Raw genomic sequence first — 16265 nt, forward strand, 5'->3', positions numbered from 1 at the left:
GCGTGCTCATGTTTAAGTTTTGTCATCCGGTTGGTGTTGTGATGCGTAGGTGACTGATTGCAAACATTCTGCCGAAGAGTGAAAGGTCAGAGCAGCAGTTAGGGGATCAGAGAGAGTTACTGCGTCTGCTGCAGCAGGACTGATTTTCTGCCCCATTGAACACAGTCCAATAACCAACGAACGACATGTTAATCAACAGCCCAGTGGCTCAGACTGGCACATGGGAAGGTGGGTGGATGTACAGTAAAATAAAAATGTATTCCTCTTGACTTATCTTCAGCTATTTTGAGATAGTGTACAGTCTTTTTGGTATCGACACAGTGTGAAAATACAGCTTGGACCGATCACCACACTATGTCACAGTGCTTCTGCGTAGGAGGCAGTTTGATGGAGCTTGTTGTCTGTGTGTATTCTATCTGTGCCTCGTTTGATGGAGCTTGTTGTCTGTGTGTATTCTATCTGTGCCTCATATAATATCTGCATGCACAATTAGACGAGACCTGCGCTCCACTCTGCTGTGTAGAGGCTTTGTTGACCCAACGGGTATGAGACGTGGTAAAAAAGGCACACTAGAACTATTGGGATCTGTCAAACAGTGGCAGCATTAGCAGTGGCAGTATTGCCCGTAGAAAGGTTTACCTAATAAACACTGCACAGAGTAAACTGGTAAAAGACACACTCCCTTCCCAAGGCAGGCATTAGGGACCTGGCTGAGGTTTCTGACAGACTGCATCCTCGTTCCATCACAGTTTGTACTTTCGATAATCCTCGTCTTTCTCTCTTGCTTTGAAACAGCATACTGAGGACAAACTGGGCAGGATGGAAGGAAGGGGGAGAGTGGGATCATATATGAGTGCATTCCTAACACCCCCCCCCCCCCCCCAACTCAAACGAGCGTGGTCAGCTTGTCTATGAGGTCGTCGATGGTGTAGACCATGAGCCTGATGTCATCCTTCTCAGCCATGCGGTGCTGACCGTGGCGGCGGAGGATGACGTCCACGTCGGGGCTGAGGACGCGCTCGGCCACTTGCATGGAGATGTGCCAGGGCACGTCGTCGTCCTTCAGGCCGTGGATGAGCCTCACAGGGCAGGTGATGGGGAGGGGGCTCTGGAGGACACAATGGTTCTCCGCCTCGTTCAGGAAGCCAATAGTGAACGTGTAGGTGCCCTCCTCGCTGTGCTTGGTGGGCACAGTCAGCACGCCCTTCTCTTCAATCTCCTTACGCACCTGTGGTGAAATGGGACCAATTCCAATTAAAATAAAATAATGAATTGACATTCACAGAGCATTTTATTTCAATTCACCACTCCCTGAATAGAAATGGAATTAGCGCCAACCCTGGTCATAACCACACATTATTTTATGATGTCCTCGCTCACCTCTAAAGACATTGACTTGAAGGCTGTGACAATGTGGTCTGCTGCCGTGGATATGCCCACCAGAGCTGCAGTCTTCTCCGGCCTGGCGATAGCTGCCAACAGCATGAGCCAGCCGCCCATACTGGACCCCACCATGATCTAAACAGAGAGACCATGGGGAAAGACATGATTACGTTAAAGATGCCTTGATCTAGGATAGGGAGCAATGGTACATAGAAATACCAACAGTTTGATATGGATTGCTTCGCTTGTCTCCTCATCTCCTTTCTTCCATTTGAACCGACTCTTCTGCAGAGAAGCACCATGGTCATCTAGCTATCGCTACAATGGACAGAAGTAGTTTCTAAAAACAGATGTGAATCTAACCAGGGGAAATTATTTTCCAATCGTTCCGTTCCGAGCACAACCCCTCTGTATTTCGTTCAGTTTGAATGTTCCAACCAGCATAGTAAAGAACTGGTTTGAGCCAGAAAAAAGTACCGGTTCATAGTTCCTTTTCGTACATTTTTCCCCCTGTGAACTCAACATACTGTAGCTTTTACATTTGTCATTAATTTACTCCGCCAATTAGTGTGGATGGAGAAGCTTGCTATGGAACGGTAAGCTAGTTGTTTACATGACATGAAGTGAATTGTAATGTGTTTAGGCTATTACTAGTATTATAACGTCACAAAATTACAGAATTACATACCAGATATTAAGACTATTTTGGGAACTATTTTTGAAATTATTAACCAGTTCTCAAAATTTGAAAATAACGGTAGTGTTCCAGAATACTAAAAGATCACTTTCGTTCCCGATTCAGTTTTTCCATTCCTGGAAAAAGGTTGTTATTTTTTCCGTCTTTGGTTCTGTTCCCTGAATCAGTTCCAAATCATCATCATCACAAGGACATTAGGAGTAATATGACTCTGGCCCTGCTAATGGGCTCATTCACTAGCTGTGTGTCTGATGAATGTCAAGAAGAGCCCTGAAGCCTGGCATGGGAGGCTATGCTATGCTACTCAGGTAATGATTGAACGGTGTGTGACGTGAACGTTACATGTTGGTGTGAGATTATATTTCATTTGTGTGACAGCGCCCACTTGTGGACACGTGACACTAACACCACCACCGTTTGAAGTCAACAACACTAATACACAACCACATTTGTTTTTATACAGATTCTAACTGAAATCTTACACAACAAATAGAGTAAATATTATGGAGGGCAAAATTAACAGGGCATATTTTGAAAGATCAAAGTCATGTAAGAGATGGTCTATAACTGGGTTATAAAGTCAAACCAGTCTTTGAGCTCTTCAAAGCAGATCTGAAAATACAAAACACTTTAATAATAAACTAAATCCAATACCAATTTGAATCCCACCAAATACACACATAAATACGAGCGTTATCTAAAGGCTAGTTTAGATATGATTCTAGATCCAGTGGAGAGTTCTTTCACCTGTGGACCCTCTGTTAGTTCATCCAACACGAAGAGGACATCTTTCTTCCAGGTGCCGATGGTCCCTTCAGCGAACACCCCCTCCGATAACCCATGGCCTGTGTAGTCAAACCTGGGGAACCACAAACACAACATGAGCTTGGAGGACCAGTCAGACATACAATAAAACATGGGGGAAAAAACCTGGCTACTAAGCTAGCATAAAAACTCAGAGAACAAGTCTCTCACTGTTGCCGCTTGCTATAGACCTCCCTCTGCCCCCAGCTGTGCCCTCAATCCCATATGTGAATTGATTGCCCCCCATCTATCTTCTGAGCTCGTGCTACTAGGTGACCTAAACTGGGATATGCTTAACACCCCGGCCATCCTACAATCTAAACTTGATGCCTTCAATCTCACACAAATTATCAATGAACCTACCAGGTACAACTCCAAATCCGTAAACACGGGCACCCTCATAGATGTCATCCTAACTAACTCGCCCTCCAAATACACCTCTGCTGTTTTCAATCAAGATCTCAGCGATCACTGCCTCATTGCCTGCATCCGTAATGGGTCTGCGACCAAACAATCACCCCTCATCACGGTCAAACGCTCCCTAAAACACTTCTGCGAGCAGGCCTTTCTAATCGACCTGGCCGGGGTATCCTGGAATGACATTGACCTCATCCCGTCAGTAGATGATGCCTGGCTATTCTTTAAAAGTGCCTTCCTCACCATCTTAAATAAGCATGCCCCATTCAAAAAATTTAGAACTAGGAATAGATATAGTCCTTGGTTCACTCCAGACCTGTCTGCCCTTGACCAGCACAAAAACATCCTGTGGCGTTCTGCATTAGCATCGAATGCAGTCTATCACAGTGCCATCACAGTGCCATCACAGTGCCATCCGTTTTGTCACCAAAGCCCCATACACTACTCACCATTGCGACCTGTACGCTCCCGTTGGTTGGCCCTCGCTTCATACTCGTCGCCAAACCCACTGGCTACAGGTCATCTACAACTCTCTGCTAGGTAAAGCCCCGCCTTATCTCAGCTCGCTGGTCACCATAGCAGCACCCACTCATAGCACGCGCTCCAGCAGGTATATCTCACTGGTCACCCCCAAAGCCAATTCCTCCTTTCGCCGCCTCTTTCCTTCCAGTTCTCTGCTGCCAATGACTGGAACGAACTGCAAAGATCTCTGAAGCTGGAAACACTTATCTCCCTCACTAGCTTTAAGCACCAGCTGTCAGAGCAGCTCACAGATTACTGCACCTGTACATAGCCCATCTATAATTTAGCCCAAACTACCTCTTCCCCTACTGTATTTATTTATTTTGCTCCTTTGCACCCCATTATTTATATTTCTACTTCGCACATTCTTCCACTGCAAATCTACCATTCCAGTGTTTTACTTGCTATATTGTATTTACTTCGCCACCATGGCCTTTTTTTGCCTTTACCTCCCTTATCTCACAATTTGCTCACATTGTATATAGACTTATTTTTTTAAATATTTTTTTAATTTTACCCCCTTTTCTCCCCAATTTTCGTGGTATCCAATCGCTAGTAATTACTATCTTGTCTCATCGCTACAACTCCCGTACGGGCTCGGGAGAGACGAAGGTTGAAAGCCATGCGTCCTCCGAAGCACAACCCAACCAAGCCGCACTGCTTCTTAACACAGCGCGTCTCCAACCCGGAGGCCAGCCGCACCAATGTGTCGGAGGAAACACCGTGCACCTGGCCCCCTCGGTTAGCGCGCACTGCGCCCGGCCCGCCACAGGAGTCGCTGGAGCGCGATGAGACAAGGATATCCCTACCGGCCAAACCCTCCCTAACCCGGACGACGCTAGGCCAATTGTGCGTCGCAGGAACCTAGGAAGAAACTTAGAGAGGAACCAGGCTCTGAGGGGTGGCCAGTCCTCTTCTGGCTGTGCCAGGTGGAGATTGTAAGAGTACATGGCCATTTAGGATTGTTCTTCAAGATGTTCAAACTATTATTTGACCCTGCTGGTCATCTATGATCATCACAGTGGTTGTAGAGCATACAACAGGTCAGTACCTCAGGAGTAAATGGGTTCGAAAGCTAGGGGGTCTATTCAGGCAATGAACATCAGGATAGAGGTTTGGCTAAGGTACGCCTACCTCAGATATTCAGATTCAGGGGGTATATTTGGGTAATGTGCCACGGTCTAAAGGACGGTATATACATGGTATTTCTATAACATGGTTTATTAGGCCATACAATTTATATTAAAATGTTTACTAAATTTCCTTTTCTGAAAAGTGAGGTGAGCAAGAGTGAAAAAATTTAAATCAAGTAGACCCTCTTGTTAAAATCCTATAGCAACCTTTGTTCAACACCTATAACCCAATCAAAAGGTTTTAGCAACTTGGGAAGGCTAAAAAAGGCAAAGTTCAGCCATAATTTGAAGGTTAGTTGTGTACCAGTATGTCTTTACAGGAAGCTTGAGGAAATGAGTTATGCCATAATCATGCAATTCTATTTATATTTGTGGGAAACATTTAATTACATTTTAGTCATTTAGCAGACACTCTTTTCTAGAGTGATTAGGGTTAAGTGCCTTGCTCTGGGGCACAGAGACTTTTCACCTCGTCGGCCCGGGGATACGAACCAGCGGCCTTTCAGCTCCTGACCCAACGCTCTTAACCACTAGGTTACCTGCCGCTGTGTATTGCGTTACACGGCGGCAGGTAGAGTACAGTACCTAAGGTATGAGTGTCCAAGCGACCTGCAGAACTCCTCCAGGGCCTCAGCTTTCTGGCCGTTCATGTTGGATCCATACCCAGGCAGGAAGACCACGCCTGGACTCTTCCCCTTTACCCTGCGGTAGGCCAGCTTAGGGAGCTCTGGCCTCGTTGCATACTGTACAGAGGACTTCTGTCTCACCCCTGTAGGACAAACACACACAATGTGCCAATTGACTATGACAGAATTAGAATAAGTGATTTAATGCAATAGTTGAGAATGGAGTGCGTCTTTAAGAATGGCGTGTAAAATGTACATTGTATTTGGGTGATTTGTGCAACCCCCTTGAAAGATCAAATCAGGGTGAAGTCAAGGCAAGGAATGATCAGCTGAGGAATTCTTATGTAACATTTAGATAATTGAATCGGGCCAGTGCTGTGGGACAAGACCTTGTTGACATCACCAGAGTGAAAGCTACCGAACAGACCCTGATACAGCAGACTGACGCGATGCAATTCAGGTGAAAACGTGTTACTTATCACAATGTAAAAACAATTAAAACAGAATAACATTACAAGCCTAGAAAATTAAAACGCAAAAGGTTATACTTAATTTAACAGCATTTGCATTGATGTCTAAAAACTAGGCTACCCTAGCTGCTTTTAGCAACGCTAGAAGTGGCATAATGCAGTTTCTCTGGACCCCTGCGAGGTCGTAGTTCGCCCCCCTGACAAAATAAACAATCGAATGAGTCAGCCAGACAGCCATTCACAAAGTATAGATTACAGATCGCTGTCCATTGTGCTGAAACTGCGACCTGTCTATGCGGCTGCCTATCAAATTGATGATAGGCATTCTGTGGTGCCAGGGCGTGTAGCTTATAGCTTTGCCTTAGCTAATGGATTAATGTTAGAACTATTTGGTTGTCATTTTCCCATGATAAGCTGGGTGTCCATTTAGGCTGCTGGCTGACGGATTGTAAAATAAATGTTTGATTCAACAGCATACTAATCTGCAACCAATTGATTTGTTTAGAATATACAGCTGTCCTGTATAGCCTACCTGAACCTGCATGACATGAGCCATCCTCGCGGTCTCTCCCAGCATGGATAGCAATTTGTTGTGCATAAAACCAGTCTATTAATGCCAATCTCTTTTTTGTTCTATGTAGAGGCCTATAGTAACAACAATATGCGACTGTGTCGCCTTACATTTTTGTGTTCAAATGTTCTCACCACAACCTGTAGGTCCAGGTTGGGGGCCCGACTGTTTTCTATACTGAGTATGACAACCCAGACAGTCTTTCCTGACACATTGTGCATTATATGTCCATTGCGCTGCACACAATTTAAACTTAGTCTCGAATGATGCATGCCAAGATATACCAGAGATAAGGGACTGTTATTGCAACCACACAATTGAAACGGCAGTTTACCAGTATGAACAAAATCGCAAACTGCTTTTTTTTGTTTGAGCCCTCAAGAACAGCTGCCATTTAAAGATGATAATATGTTTGCATCTGCCAATTTATTGACTGTCCAGTATCCACATGACCTGTCCCCAGAGCTTCCTATACAGTTCATCTCTTTCCGTAACGTGTTGAGGCTGGCAATTAAGGAGGATATGAGAGGCTCAATTAGTGATGTTGCAGATCTGCTGTATTTGAAGCACCACTCCCTTCTGCCCAGTTTCCCTGATGTACTATGGAACATACATTTAACAGACTTTCTAAACGTGGGTCTGTAGACTCACTTTTCTCTCTGCTTAGCGCATGTCAAATTAAAAGTCCTGCACGTGCACCATACCTGCCCAAAAAAAAGCAAGAACTTGTGGAGGACATTTATTTTGACATGAGGTAAGCAGAGATGAACTGACCTCGCTGAGAAACTGCATGGGTCTACAACAGACCCACGTTTGGAAATTCTGTTTAATTATACTTTCCATTAGATGCTTTTTTCTCTAATTCCCCCCTGCATAAGGACCAAGCCTACAGACAATCAAAAGAGTATGTTGAAATAAAATATTATTTAATTTCTGGCTTTCAGTAGACTATTTTGAATTTTTTGTGCAAGCCAATTCCCAGCAACGCAAGTGTGTAAATACCATAGAGATAGATAGAGGACTCATCTTTGTAACTGTGCCATTATAGTATCTCTGAAAGCATGGGCAGCACCATTGAGGCAATCTCCATTTTGAAGGAGTCAATTTTCTTCATGATTGGCTGATCCATCCAGGTGACCCGGTTGGAGATGACTCCAACAGGGTCACAATGAAGTTGGAAGTCCCACTCAGTTTGACTTCAATCAAAACGGTGAAAGCTCTCAATGGCTCTGCCCATGCTAATGCAGCCTTTTGGCTACTTGAGGCCTATATAATTCTCTATGGTAAATACTAGGTTGCAAAAAGAAGCTACTCCTGCATTTTACACTGGGGAACTGTGCAAACCATAGACATTAAAACCAGTAAATGGTGATAGCGCTGATGTACGTCATCCACGTATTCCTATGGAAAACTCCCGATGGCGCATGAAGCTGGAAGTATTTGAATTTGAAGCACGCCATATCAGAGATTACTTTGAGGAGATGTAAAACTCCCTTGGAATCATAACGCCCATTGTGTACATTGCCCATGCGTCATCAATGGGCCGTGTGGTCCATTCTGGGCGATTCTGGGACAAGGACTCGACTCATACCCTGACTTTGAGAAGGGATTGCGTGACGATTAGCTTAGCAACCGTGTGACACAGCATGACAACGTGAACGCGATTGGTCAACAGTCTGATGGGTAAGGTGTTATATGTTCCTCCATTCATTGCCCAATGGGATTCTGGTGTCCTCATTTCTCTAATATATCTGGCCATATTGCTGAATGGACCCAAACATTTTTTTTGTTAAGGATCATGGCGAAAGTGGTCGTAACTAGCAAAGGCTCATGGTCGATGTAGTTGTTTTCATCCTGCCTGAGAGTGTCAACCTTAAAGGTGCTACACATAGGATTTCTTAGAATTTTTGCATTGCAATTTCTGAAAAGGTCCATAACATATCTGGGGCTTATAGAGCAATGATCGTGTTTCACAGTATTACTTACCCGCCAGTGTTGTGATTGGCTGTGATATTCACCTATTAAATTCTACTGCCGGAGTGGCATCGGTTGTCAAAATGGGGAAGCTGTACTGACTTTGTGGCTGGGTTATTTAGTGGAAATCGCTTTGTCATTTCCTGGTTGCTAAAATTCTACACTGTTAGCTCAATTTCAGAATATGTGATTAAAAACAAGCACTGAATAGTGTAGGGAATTGTATCATCTAAATTGCTGTGAAATAATATATTTTCATAAACAAATATGTATAAAATGACAGAATTGCACGAAATATGTTTATAAAAAGGCCAAATTCTTCCCAGACCCAAGTACAACAAATGTTCCCCATGTGGCAGCGATTACAGCCTTGAGTCTTCTTGGGTATGACGCCACAAGCTTGGGACACCTGTATTTGGGGAGTTCCCCCCATCCTTCTCTGCAGATCCTCTCAAGCTCTGTCAGGTTGGATGGGGAGTGTCACTGCACAGCTTTTTCAGGTCTCTCAAGCGATGTTCGATCGGGTTAAAGTCTGGGTTCTGGCTGGGCCACTCAAGGACATTCAGAGACTTGTCCCTAACACTCCTGCGTTGTCTAGGCTGTGTGCTTAGGGTCATTGTCCTGTTGGAAGGTGAAGCTTCGCCCCAGTCAGAGGTCCTGAGTGCTCTGGAGCAGGTTTTCATCAAGGATTTCTTTATACTTTGCTCCGTTCATCTTTCCCTTGATCCTGACTAGTCTCCCAGTCCCTGCCACTGAAAAACATCCCCACATCATGATGCTGCCACCACCATGCTTCACCGTATGGATGGTGCCAGGTTTCCTCCAGACATGACGCTTGGCATTCAGGCCGAAGAGTTCAATCTTGGTTACATCAGAACAGAGAATCTTGTTTCTCATAGTCAGAGTCCATTAGGTGCCTTTTGGCAAACTCCAAGCTGGCTGTCATGTTCCTTTTACTGAGGAGTGGATTCCATCTTGCCACCATAAAGGCCTGATTGGTGGAATTCTGCAGAGATGGTTGTCCTTCTGGTAGGTCCTCCCATGTCCACTGAGGAACTCTGTCAGAGTGACCATCGGGTTCTTGGTAACCTCCCTTGACTAAGGCCCTGCTCCCCTGATTGCTCAGTTTGGCCGGGCGGCCAGCTCTAGGAAGAGTCTTGGTGATTCCGAAAATCTTCCATTTAAGAATGATGGAGGCCACTATTTTGTTGGGGACCTTCAATGCTGCAGACATTTTTTAGTACCCTTCCCCAGATCTGTGCCTCGACACAATCCTGTCTCGGAGCTCTACGGACAATTCCTTCAAACTCATAGCTTGGTCTTTGCTCTGACATGCACTGTCAACTGTGGGACCTTTATATAGACAGATGTGTGCTTTTCCAAATCATGTCCAATCAATTGAATTTACCACAGGTGGACTCCAATCAAGGCGTAGAAACATCTCAAAGATGATCAATGGAAACAGGATGCACCTGAGGTCAATTTTGAGTATCATAGCAGTGTCTGAATACTTATGTAAATAAGTTATTCCTGTTGTTTTATTTGTAATAAATTTGCAAAAATTTCTAAAATACATGGTTTTGCTTTGTCAATATAGGGTATTGGTTGTAGATTGATGAGGGAAAAAACTATTTAATCAACTTTAGAATAAGGCTGTAACGTAGCAAAATGTGGAAAAAGGGAAGGGGTCTGAATACTTTTCTAATGAACTGTAATGGCTTTTTATTTTTTTATTTAACCTTTATTTAACCAGGTAGGCAAGTTGAGAACAAGTTCTCATTTACAATTGTGACCTGGCCAAGATAAAGCAAAGCAGTTCGACACATACAACAACACAGTTACACATGGAGTAAAATAAACATACAGTCAATAATAAGGTAGAAAAATAAGTCTATATACAATGTGAGCAAATGAGGTGAGATAAGGGAGGTAAAGGCAAAAAAAAGGCCATGGTGACGAAGTAAATACAATATAGCAAGTAAAACACTAGAATGGTAGATTTGCAGTGGAAGAATGTGCAAAGTAGAAATATAAATAATGGGGTGCAAAGGAGCAAAATAAATAAATACAGTAGGGGAAGAGGTAGTTGTTTGGGCTAAATTATAGATGGGCTATGTACAGGTGCAATAATCTGTGAGCTGCTCTGACAGCTGGTGCTTAAAGCTAGTGAGGGAGATAAGTGTTTCCAGCTTCAGAGATCTTTGCAGTTCGTTCCAGTCATTGGCTGCAGAGAACTGGAAGGAGAGGCGGCCAAAGGAGGAATTGGCTTTGGGGGTGACCAGAGAGATATTCCTGCTGGAGCGCGTGCTACAGGTGGGTGCTGCTATGGTGACCAGCGAGCTGAGATAAGGGGGGACTTTACCTAGCAGAGACTTGTAGATGACCTGTAGCCAGTGGGTTTGGCGACGAGTATGAAGTGAGGGCCAGCCAACGAGAGCGTACAGGTCGCAGTGGTGGGTAGTATATGGGGCTTTGGTGACAAAACGCATGGCACTGTGATACCCTACTCAATAAATTGGATGCAGTCTATTGGAGACTATTTTGTAAATGACATCGCCGAAGTCGAGGATCGGTAGGATGGTCAGTTTTACGAGGGTATGTTTGGCAGCATGAGTGAAGGATGCTTTGTTGCGAAATAGGAAGCCAATTCTAGATTGGAGATGTTTGATGTGAGTCTGGAAGGAGAGTTTACAGTCTAACCAGACACCTAGCTATTTGTAGTTGTCCACATATTCTAAGTCAGAACCGTCCAGAGTAGTGATGCTGGACGGGCGGGCAGGTGCAGGCAGCGATCGGTTGAAGAGCATGTATTTAGTTTTACTTGCGTTTAAGAGCAGTTGGAGGCCACGGAAGGAGAGTTGTATGGCATTGAAGCTCATCTGGAGGGTTGTTAACACAGTGTCCAAAGAAGGGCCAGAAGTATACAGAATGGTGTTGTCTGCGTAGCGGTGTATCAGAGACTCACCAGCAGCAAGAGCGACATCATTGATGTATACAGAGAAGAGAGTCGGCCCAAGGGTTGAACCCTGTGGCACCCCCATAGAGGCTGCCAGAGACCCGGACAACAGGCCCTCCGATTTGACACACTGAGCTCTATCAGAGAAGTAGTTGGTGAACCAGGCGAGGCAATCATTTGAGAAACCAAGGCTATCGAGTCTGCCGATGAGGATGTGGTGATTGACAGAGTCGAAAGCCTTGGCCAGGTCAATGAATACGGCTGCACAGTATTGTTTCTTATCGATGGCGGAGAAGGTGCGGTGGGATTCGAAATGGTCGGTAATCTGTTTGTCGACTTGGCTTTCGAAGACCTTAGAAAAGCAGGGTAGGATAGATATAGGTTCTGTAGCAGTTTGGGTCAAGAGTGTCCCCCCCTTTGAAGAGGGGGATGACCGCAGCTGCTTTCCAATCTTTGGGAATCTCAGACGACACGAAAGAGAGTTTGAACAGGCTAGTAATAGGTGTTGCAACAATTTCGGCAGATAATTTTAGAAAGAAAGAAAGGGTCCAGATTGTCAAGCCCGGCTGATTTGTAGGGGTCCATATTTTGCAGCTCTTTCAGAACATCAGCTGACTGGATTTGGGAGAAGGAGAAATGGGGAAAGCTTGGGCGAGTTGCTTTGGGGGGTGCAGTGCTGTTGACCGGGGTAGGGGTAGCCAGGTGGAAAGCATGCCCAGCCGTAGAGAAATGCTTATTGAAATTCTCAATTATAGTGGATTTATCGGTGGTGACAGAGTTTCATATCCTCAGTCCAGTGGGCAGCTGGGAGGAGGTGTTCTTATTCTCCATGGACTTTACAGTGTCCCAGAACCTTTTTGAGTTTGTGTTGCAGGAAGCAAATTTCTGCTTGAAAAAGCTAGCCTTGGCTTTTCTAACTGCCTGTGTATATTGGTTTCTAACTTCCCTGAAAAGTTGCATATCACGGGGGCTGTTCGATGCTAATGCAGAACGCCATAGGATGTTTTTGTGTTGGTTAAGGGCAGTCAGGTCTGGAGAGAACCAAGGGCTATATCTGTTCCTGGTTCTAAATTTCTTGAATGGGGCATGCTTATTCAAGAGGGCGAGGAAGGCATTTAAAAAAAATAACCAGTCATCCTCTACTGACGGGATGAGGTCAATATCCTTCCAGGATACAAGGGCCAGGTCGATTAGAAAGGCCTGCTCGCTGAAGTGTTTCAGGGAGCGTTTGACCGTGATGAGTGGAGGTCGTTTGACCGCTGACCCATTACAGATGCAGGCAATGAGGCAGTGAACGCTGAGATCTTGGTTCAAAATAGCAGAGGTGTATTTAGAGGGCAAGTTGGTTAGGATGATATCTATGAGGGTGCCCGTGTTTACGGCTTTCGGGTGGTACCTGGTAGGTTCATTGATAATTTGTGTGAGATTGAGGGCATCAATCTTAGATTGTAGGATGGCCGGGGTGTTATTAAGCATGTCCCAGTTTAGGTCACCTAGCAGCACGAGCTCTGAAGATAGATGGGGGGCAATCAGTTCACATGTGGTGTCCAGAGCACAGCTGGGGGCAGAGGGTGGTCTATAGCAGGCGGCAACAGTGAGAGACTTGTTTTTAGAGAGGTGGATTTTTAAAAGTAGAAGTTGAAATTGTTTGGGTACAGACCTGGATAGTAGGACAGAACTCTGCAGGCTATCTCTGCATTAGATTGCAACACCCTTTAGCCGTTCTATCTTGTCTGAAAATGTTATAGTTAGGGATGGAGATTTCAGAGTTTTTGGTGGTCTTCCTAAGCCAGGATTCAGACACGGCTAGGACATCCGGGTTGGCAGAGTGTGCTAAAGCAGTGAATAAAACAAACTTAAGGAGGAGGCTTCTAATGTTAACATGCATGAAACCAAGACTATTACGGTTACAGAAGTCATCAAAAGAGAGCGCCTGAGTGGAGCTAGGCACTGCAGGGCCTGGATTCACCTCTACATCACCAGAGGAGGAGTAGGATAAGGGTACGGCTAAAAGCTATGAGAATTGGTTGTCTAGGACATCCGGAACAGAGAGTAAAAGGAGCTGATTTCTGGGGGCGATAAAATAGCTTCAAGGTATAATGTACAGACAAACGTATGGTAGGATGTGAATACAGTGGAGGTAAACCTAGGCATTGAGTGATGATGAGAGAGATATTGTCTCTAGAAACATCATTGAAACCAGGTGATGGCATCGCATGTGTGGGTGGTGGAACTGAAAGGTTGGATAAGGTATAATGAGCAGGGCTAGAGGCTCTACAGTGAAATAAGCTAATAAACACTAACCAGAACAGCAATGGACAATGCATATTGACATTAAGGAGAGGCATGCTTAGCCGAGTGATCATAATGGTCCAGTGAGTAGTGAGGTTGGTTGGGGTCACGGCGATTCAGACAGCTAGCCAGGCCATGGGTAGCAAGCTGGCAGAGGATGGAGGTCTGTTTTTAGCCACCTCATGCGTTTCCGTCGGTAGATTAGTGGGGTTCCGTGTGGTAGAGGGGACCAATCCAATTGGCAAAATAGATATAGTTATAGTGACCCAAGAAAATTGTCCGATAGACCTATTCAGATAGCAGCCGATAAGACAGCTAACGATTAGCGGGCCGCAGATGGGCGTTCAGGTTACATCGCGACGGAGGGGCCAGTTGGATAACTCCCTCGGGCAGATAACGTCGGTAGTCCAGTCGTGAAGGCCCGGTGGGGCTCCGCATCGGCAGTAAAACGGGTCCGGATAGGTGATTAAAAGAGTTAGATGCACTATTGTAAAGTGGTTGTTCCACTGGATATCATAAGGTGAATGCACCAACTTGTAAGACGCTCTGGATAAGAGCGTCTGCTAAATGACTTAAATGTAAATGTGATTGTAGCCCAGGAGTGGCTGATGGAACTCTTCAGCTGGCTAGCTCCGGAATAATTGATGTTTGCTCCGGGACCGACGTCAGCCAATAGTCACTCGGATAGCAGCTAGCTAGCTGCAAGATCCAGGTCTAAATGTCCAGAGCTTGCGGTAGAAATCCGGGGATATGGAGAGAAAATAGGTCCGGTATGCTCTGGTCTGAGTCGCGTTGTACAAAACTGGCGATAGCTTTTCGAGCTAAAGGATAGCTGATGACCGCCAACCGTGGTTAGCTGAATATTAACGTTAGCCAGTGAACTGGCTAGCTTCTGTTGTGGATTTCAGACTTGAGGTGAATAATACTTATTTTTTATTTGTTTATTGGTGAGGTGGGTTGCAGGAGAGTGTTTTGAAGTTGAGTTTTTAGAGAAAAAAATATATAAAAAGATATGCAAAGAAAAGATGTAAATATATATACACGACAAGGCGAGGACGTCTGACTGCTATGCCATCTTGGAAAAAATGTACTTCCAAAAAGCAGAATTGGGTTGTTTTACCTTTATTTAACTAGGCAAGTCAGTTAAGAACAAATTCTTATTTTCAATGACGGCCTAGTGGGTTAAGTGATGATTCAGAAATGTAGATATGATGGTAATGAGGAAATACATGTGTGGGTTGTTTATTCTGCAGCAGCATATGTTATTGGAGTAATTTACACATTTTCTTAACATTACAAAATGGACTCATTAAGTGATCCTTATGTGAAACGCAATCACACCCACTTGAATATGATTATAGTTCCATTTCAACTTTAGCCCCCAGGGGCGTATTACTTCCCTAAATGTACATGTCATTTTCACCTTGTCAGCTCAGGTATTCGATCTTACAACCTTTCGGTTACTAGGCCAACGCTCTAACCACTAGGCTACCTGCCATTGTCTCCCACTATGATTTGTTTCTGGCTGCGGTTTGTAAGGAGGACCTGGAGTCGAAAGTTCATGACCTTTAATCACATGGTTGTTGTAAAGGTCATGCAGTCGACATGTATAATATAATGCAACAGATTGTTAATGGCTGTGACCGTTGGTCAACGTGTTGACAAAAGTGATACGCTCGAACGCGCCCATTCCTTACCAGCATTGATTCAGCATTGATTGTGCGATATCTAAGAATATGCAAGTGCTGCGCAGTTTACATGTGCTTGAGCAAACAAATACATTCAGATGACAGGGTCTGCCGCTGGGTTGTCACTAGTTACCACAGCCACGAAGTCAAAATTGTCTATATCGTAATAATTTATGAAAACAAAAAGTTGCTTAATTTAAGGATAGGGTTAGGCATAGTGTGGTTAGGGTGAAATTTAAAATAATTTTAAGAAGATAACTTGTAGAAATAGGCTGGGTTTGTGGCTGTGGTACCTAGTGCCGACCCTGACTGCCACACCCCCTCCTCTATTTGTTTTTATAAACGAAGCCTGTAAGTTTTCCCGTGAAACGGTACACATCGAACCGTGGTATCATACTCACCTCCCAAAGCCTTTGGCAAGAGAGTAGCGACTGCTCCATCCCTCAAAATGTGAGACAGTCCTTTGCGACAAGACTTCAGGGCGACGGCTGCCATATCTCTGACTTCACCACCCACTACGGAAATATCGCGAGAAGACCAACTTTGCCAGATCTTCTTTGGTGGGGTTTTTGTCGGCGGTTGACATCCAATGTTATGGTGTATTACCACCACTTCAATGTTGACAGATGCATCTAATAGAGGTCCCCAATACATTAGTGTGTCTGTGTACATGAAAAGTGGTCTACAAATGGAATGTACTTTTTTTATTTATTATTGTAGCATGCACCCTGG

General features: G+C 44.6%; 1 protein-coding gene across 1 annotated transcript; it reads right to left on the reverse strand.

The window, feature by feature from the left end:
• Positions 1–303: 303 nt before the first annotated feature.
• Positions 304–16065, reverse strand: LOC139531661 (palmitoyl-protein thioesterase ABHD10, mitochondrial-like). Its single transcript, XM_071328320.1, has 5 exons — positions 15935–16065; positions 5542–5725; positions 2828–2939; positions 1381–1518; positions 304–1228 (listed from the first exon to the last, which is right to left on the reverse strand). Exons 1-5 carry the CDS (start codon positions 16026–16028, stop codon positions 887–889), a joined length of 870 nt encoding a protein of 289 aa, XP_071184421.1. The 5' UTR covers positions 16029–16065; the 3' UTR covers positions 304–886.
• Positions 16066–16265: the final 200 nt, after the last annotated feature.

Source organism: Salvelinus alpinus, chromosome 10 (assembly GCF_045679555.1).
Source record: "Salvelinus alpinus chromosome 10, SLU_Salpinus.1, whole genome shotgun sequence".
Classification (NCBI taxonomy): domain Eukaryota; kingdom Metazoa; phylum Chordata; class Actinopteri; order Salmoniformes; family Salmonidae; genus Salvelinus; species Salvelinus alpinus.

Excerpts from the sequence above, each read along its gene's own strand:
- LOC139531661 (XM_071328320.1), bottom strand. The coding sequence starts at position 16,028 with ATGGCAGCCGTCGCCCTGAAGTCTTGTCGCAAAGGACTGTCTCACATT. Across the intron at positions 1,519-2,827 it reads AACTAACAGAGGGTCCACAG|ATCATGGTGGGGTCCAGTAT; the intron begins GTGAAAGAACTC and ends CTCTCTGTTTAG. Across the intron at positions 1,229-1,380 it reads TCAAGTCAATGTCTTTAGAG|GTGCGTAAGGAGATTGAAGA; the intron begins GTGAGCGAGGAC and ends ATTTCACCACAG.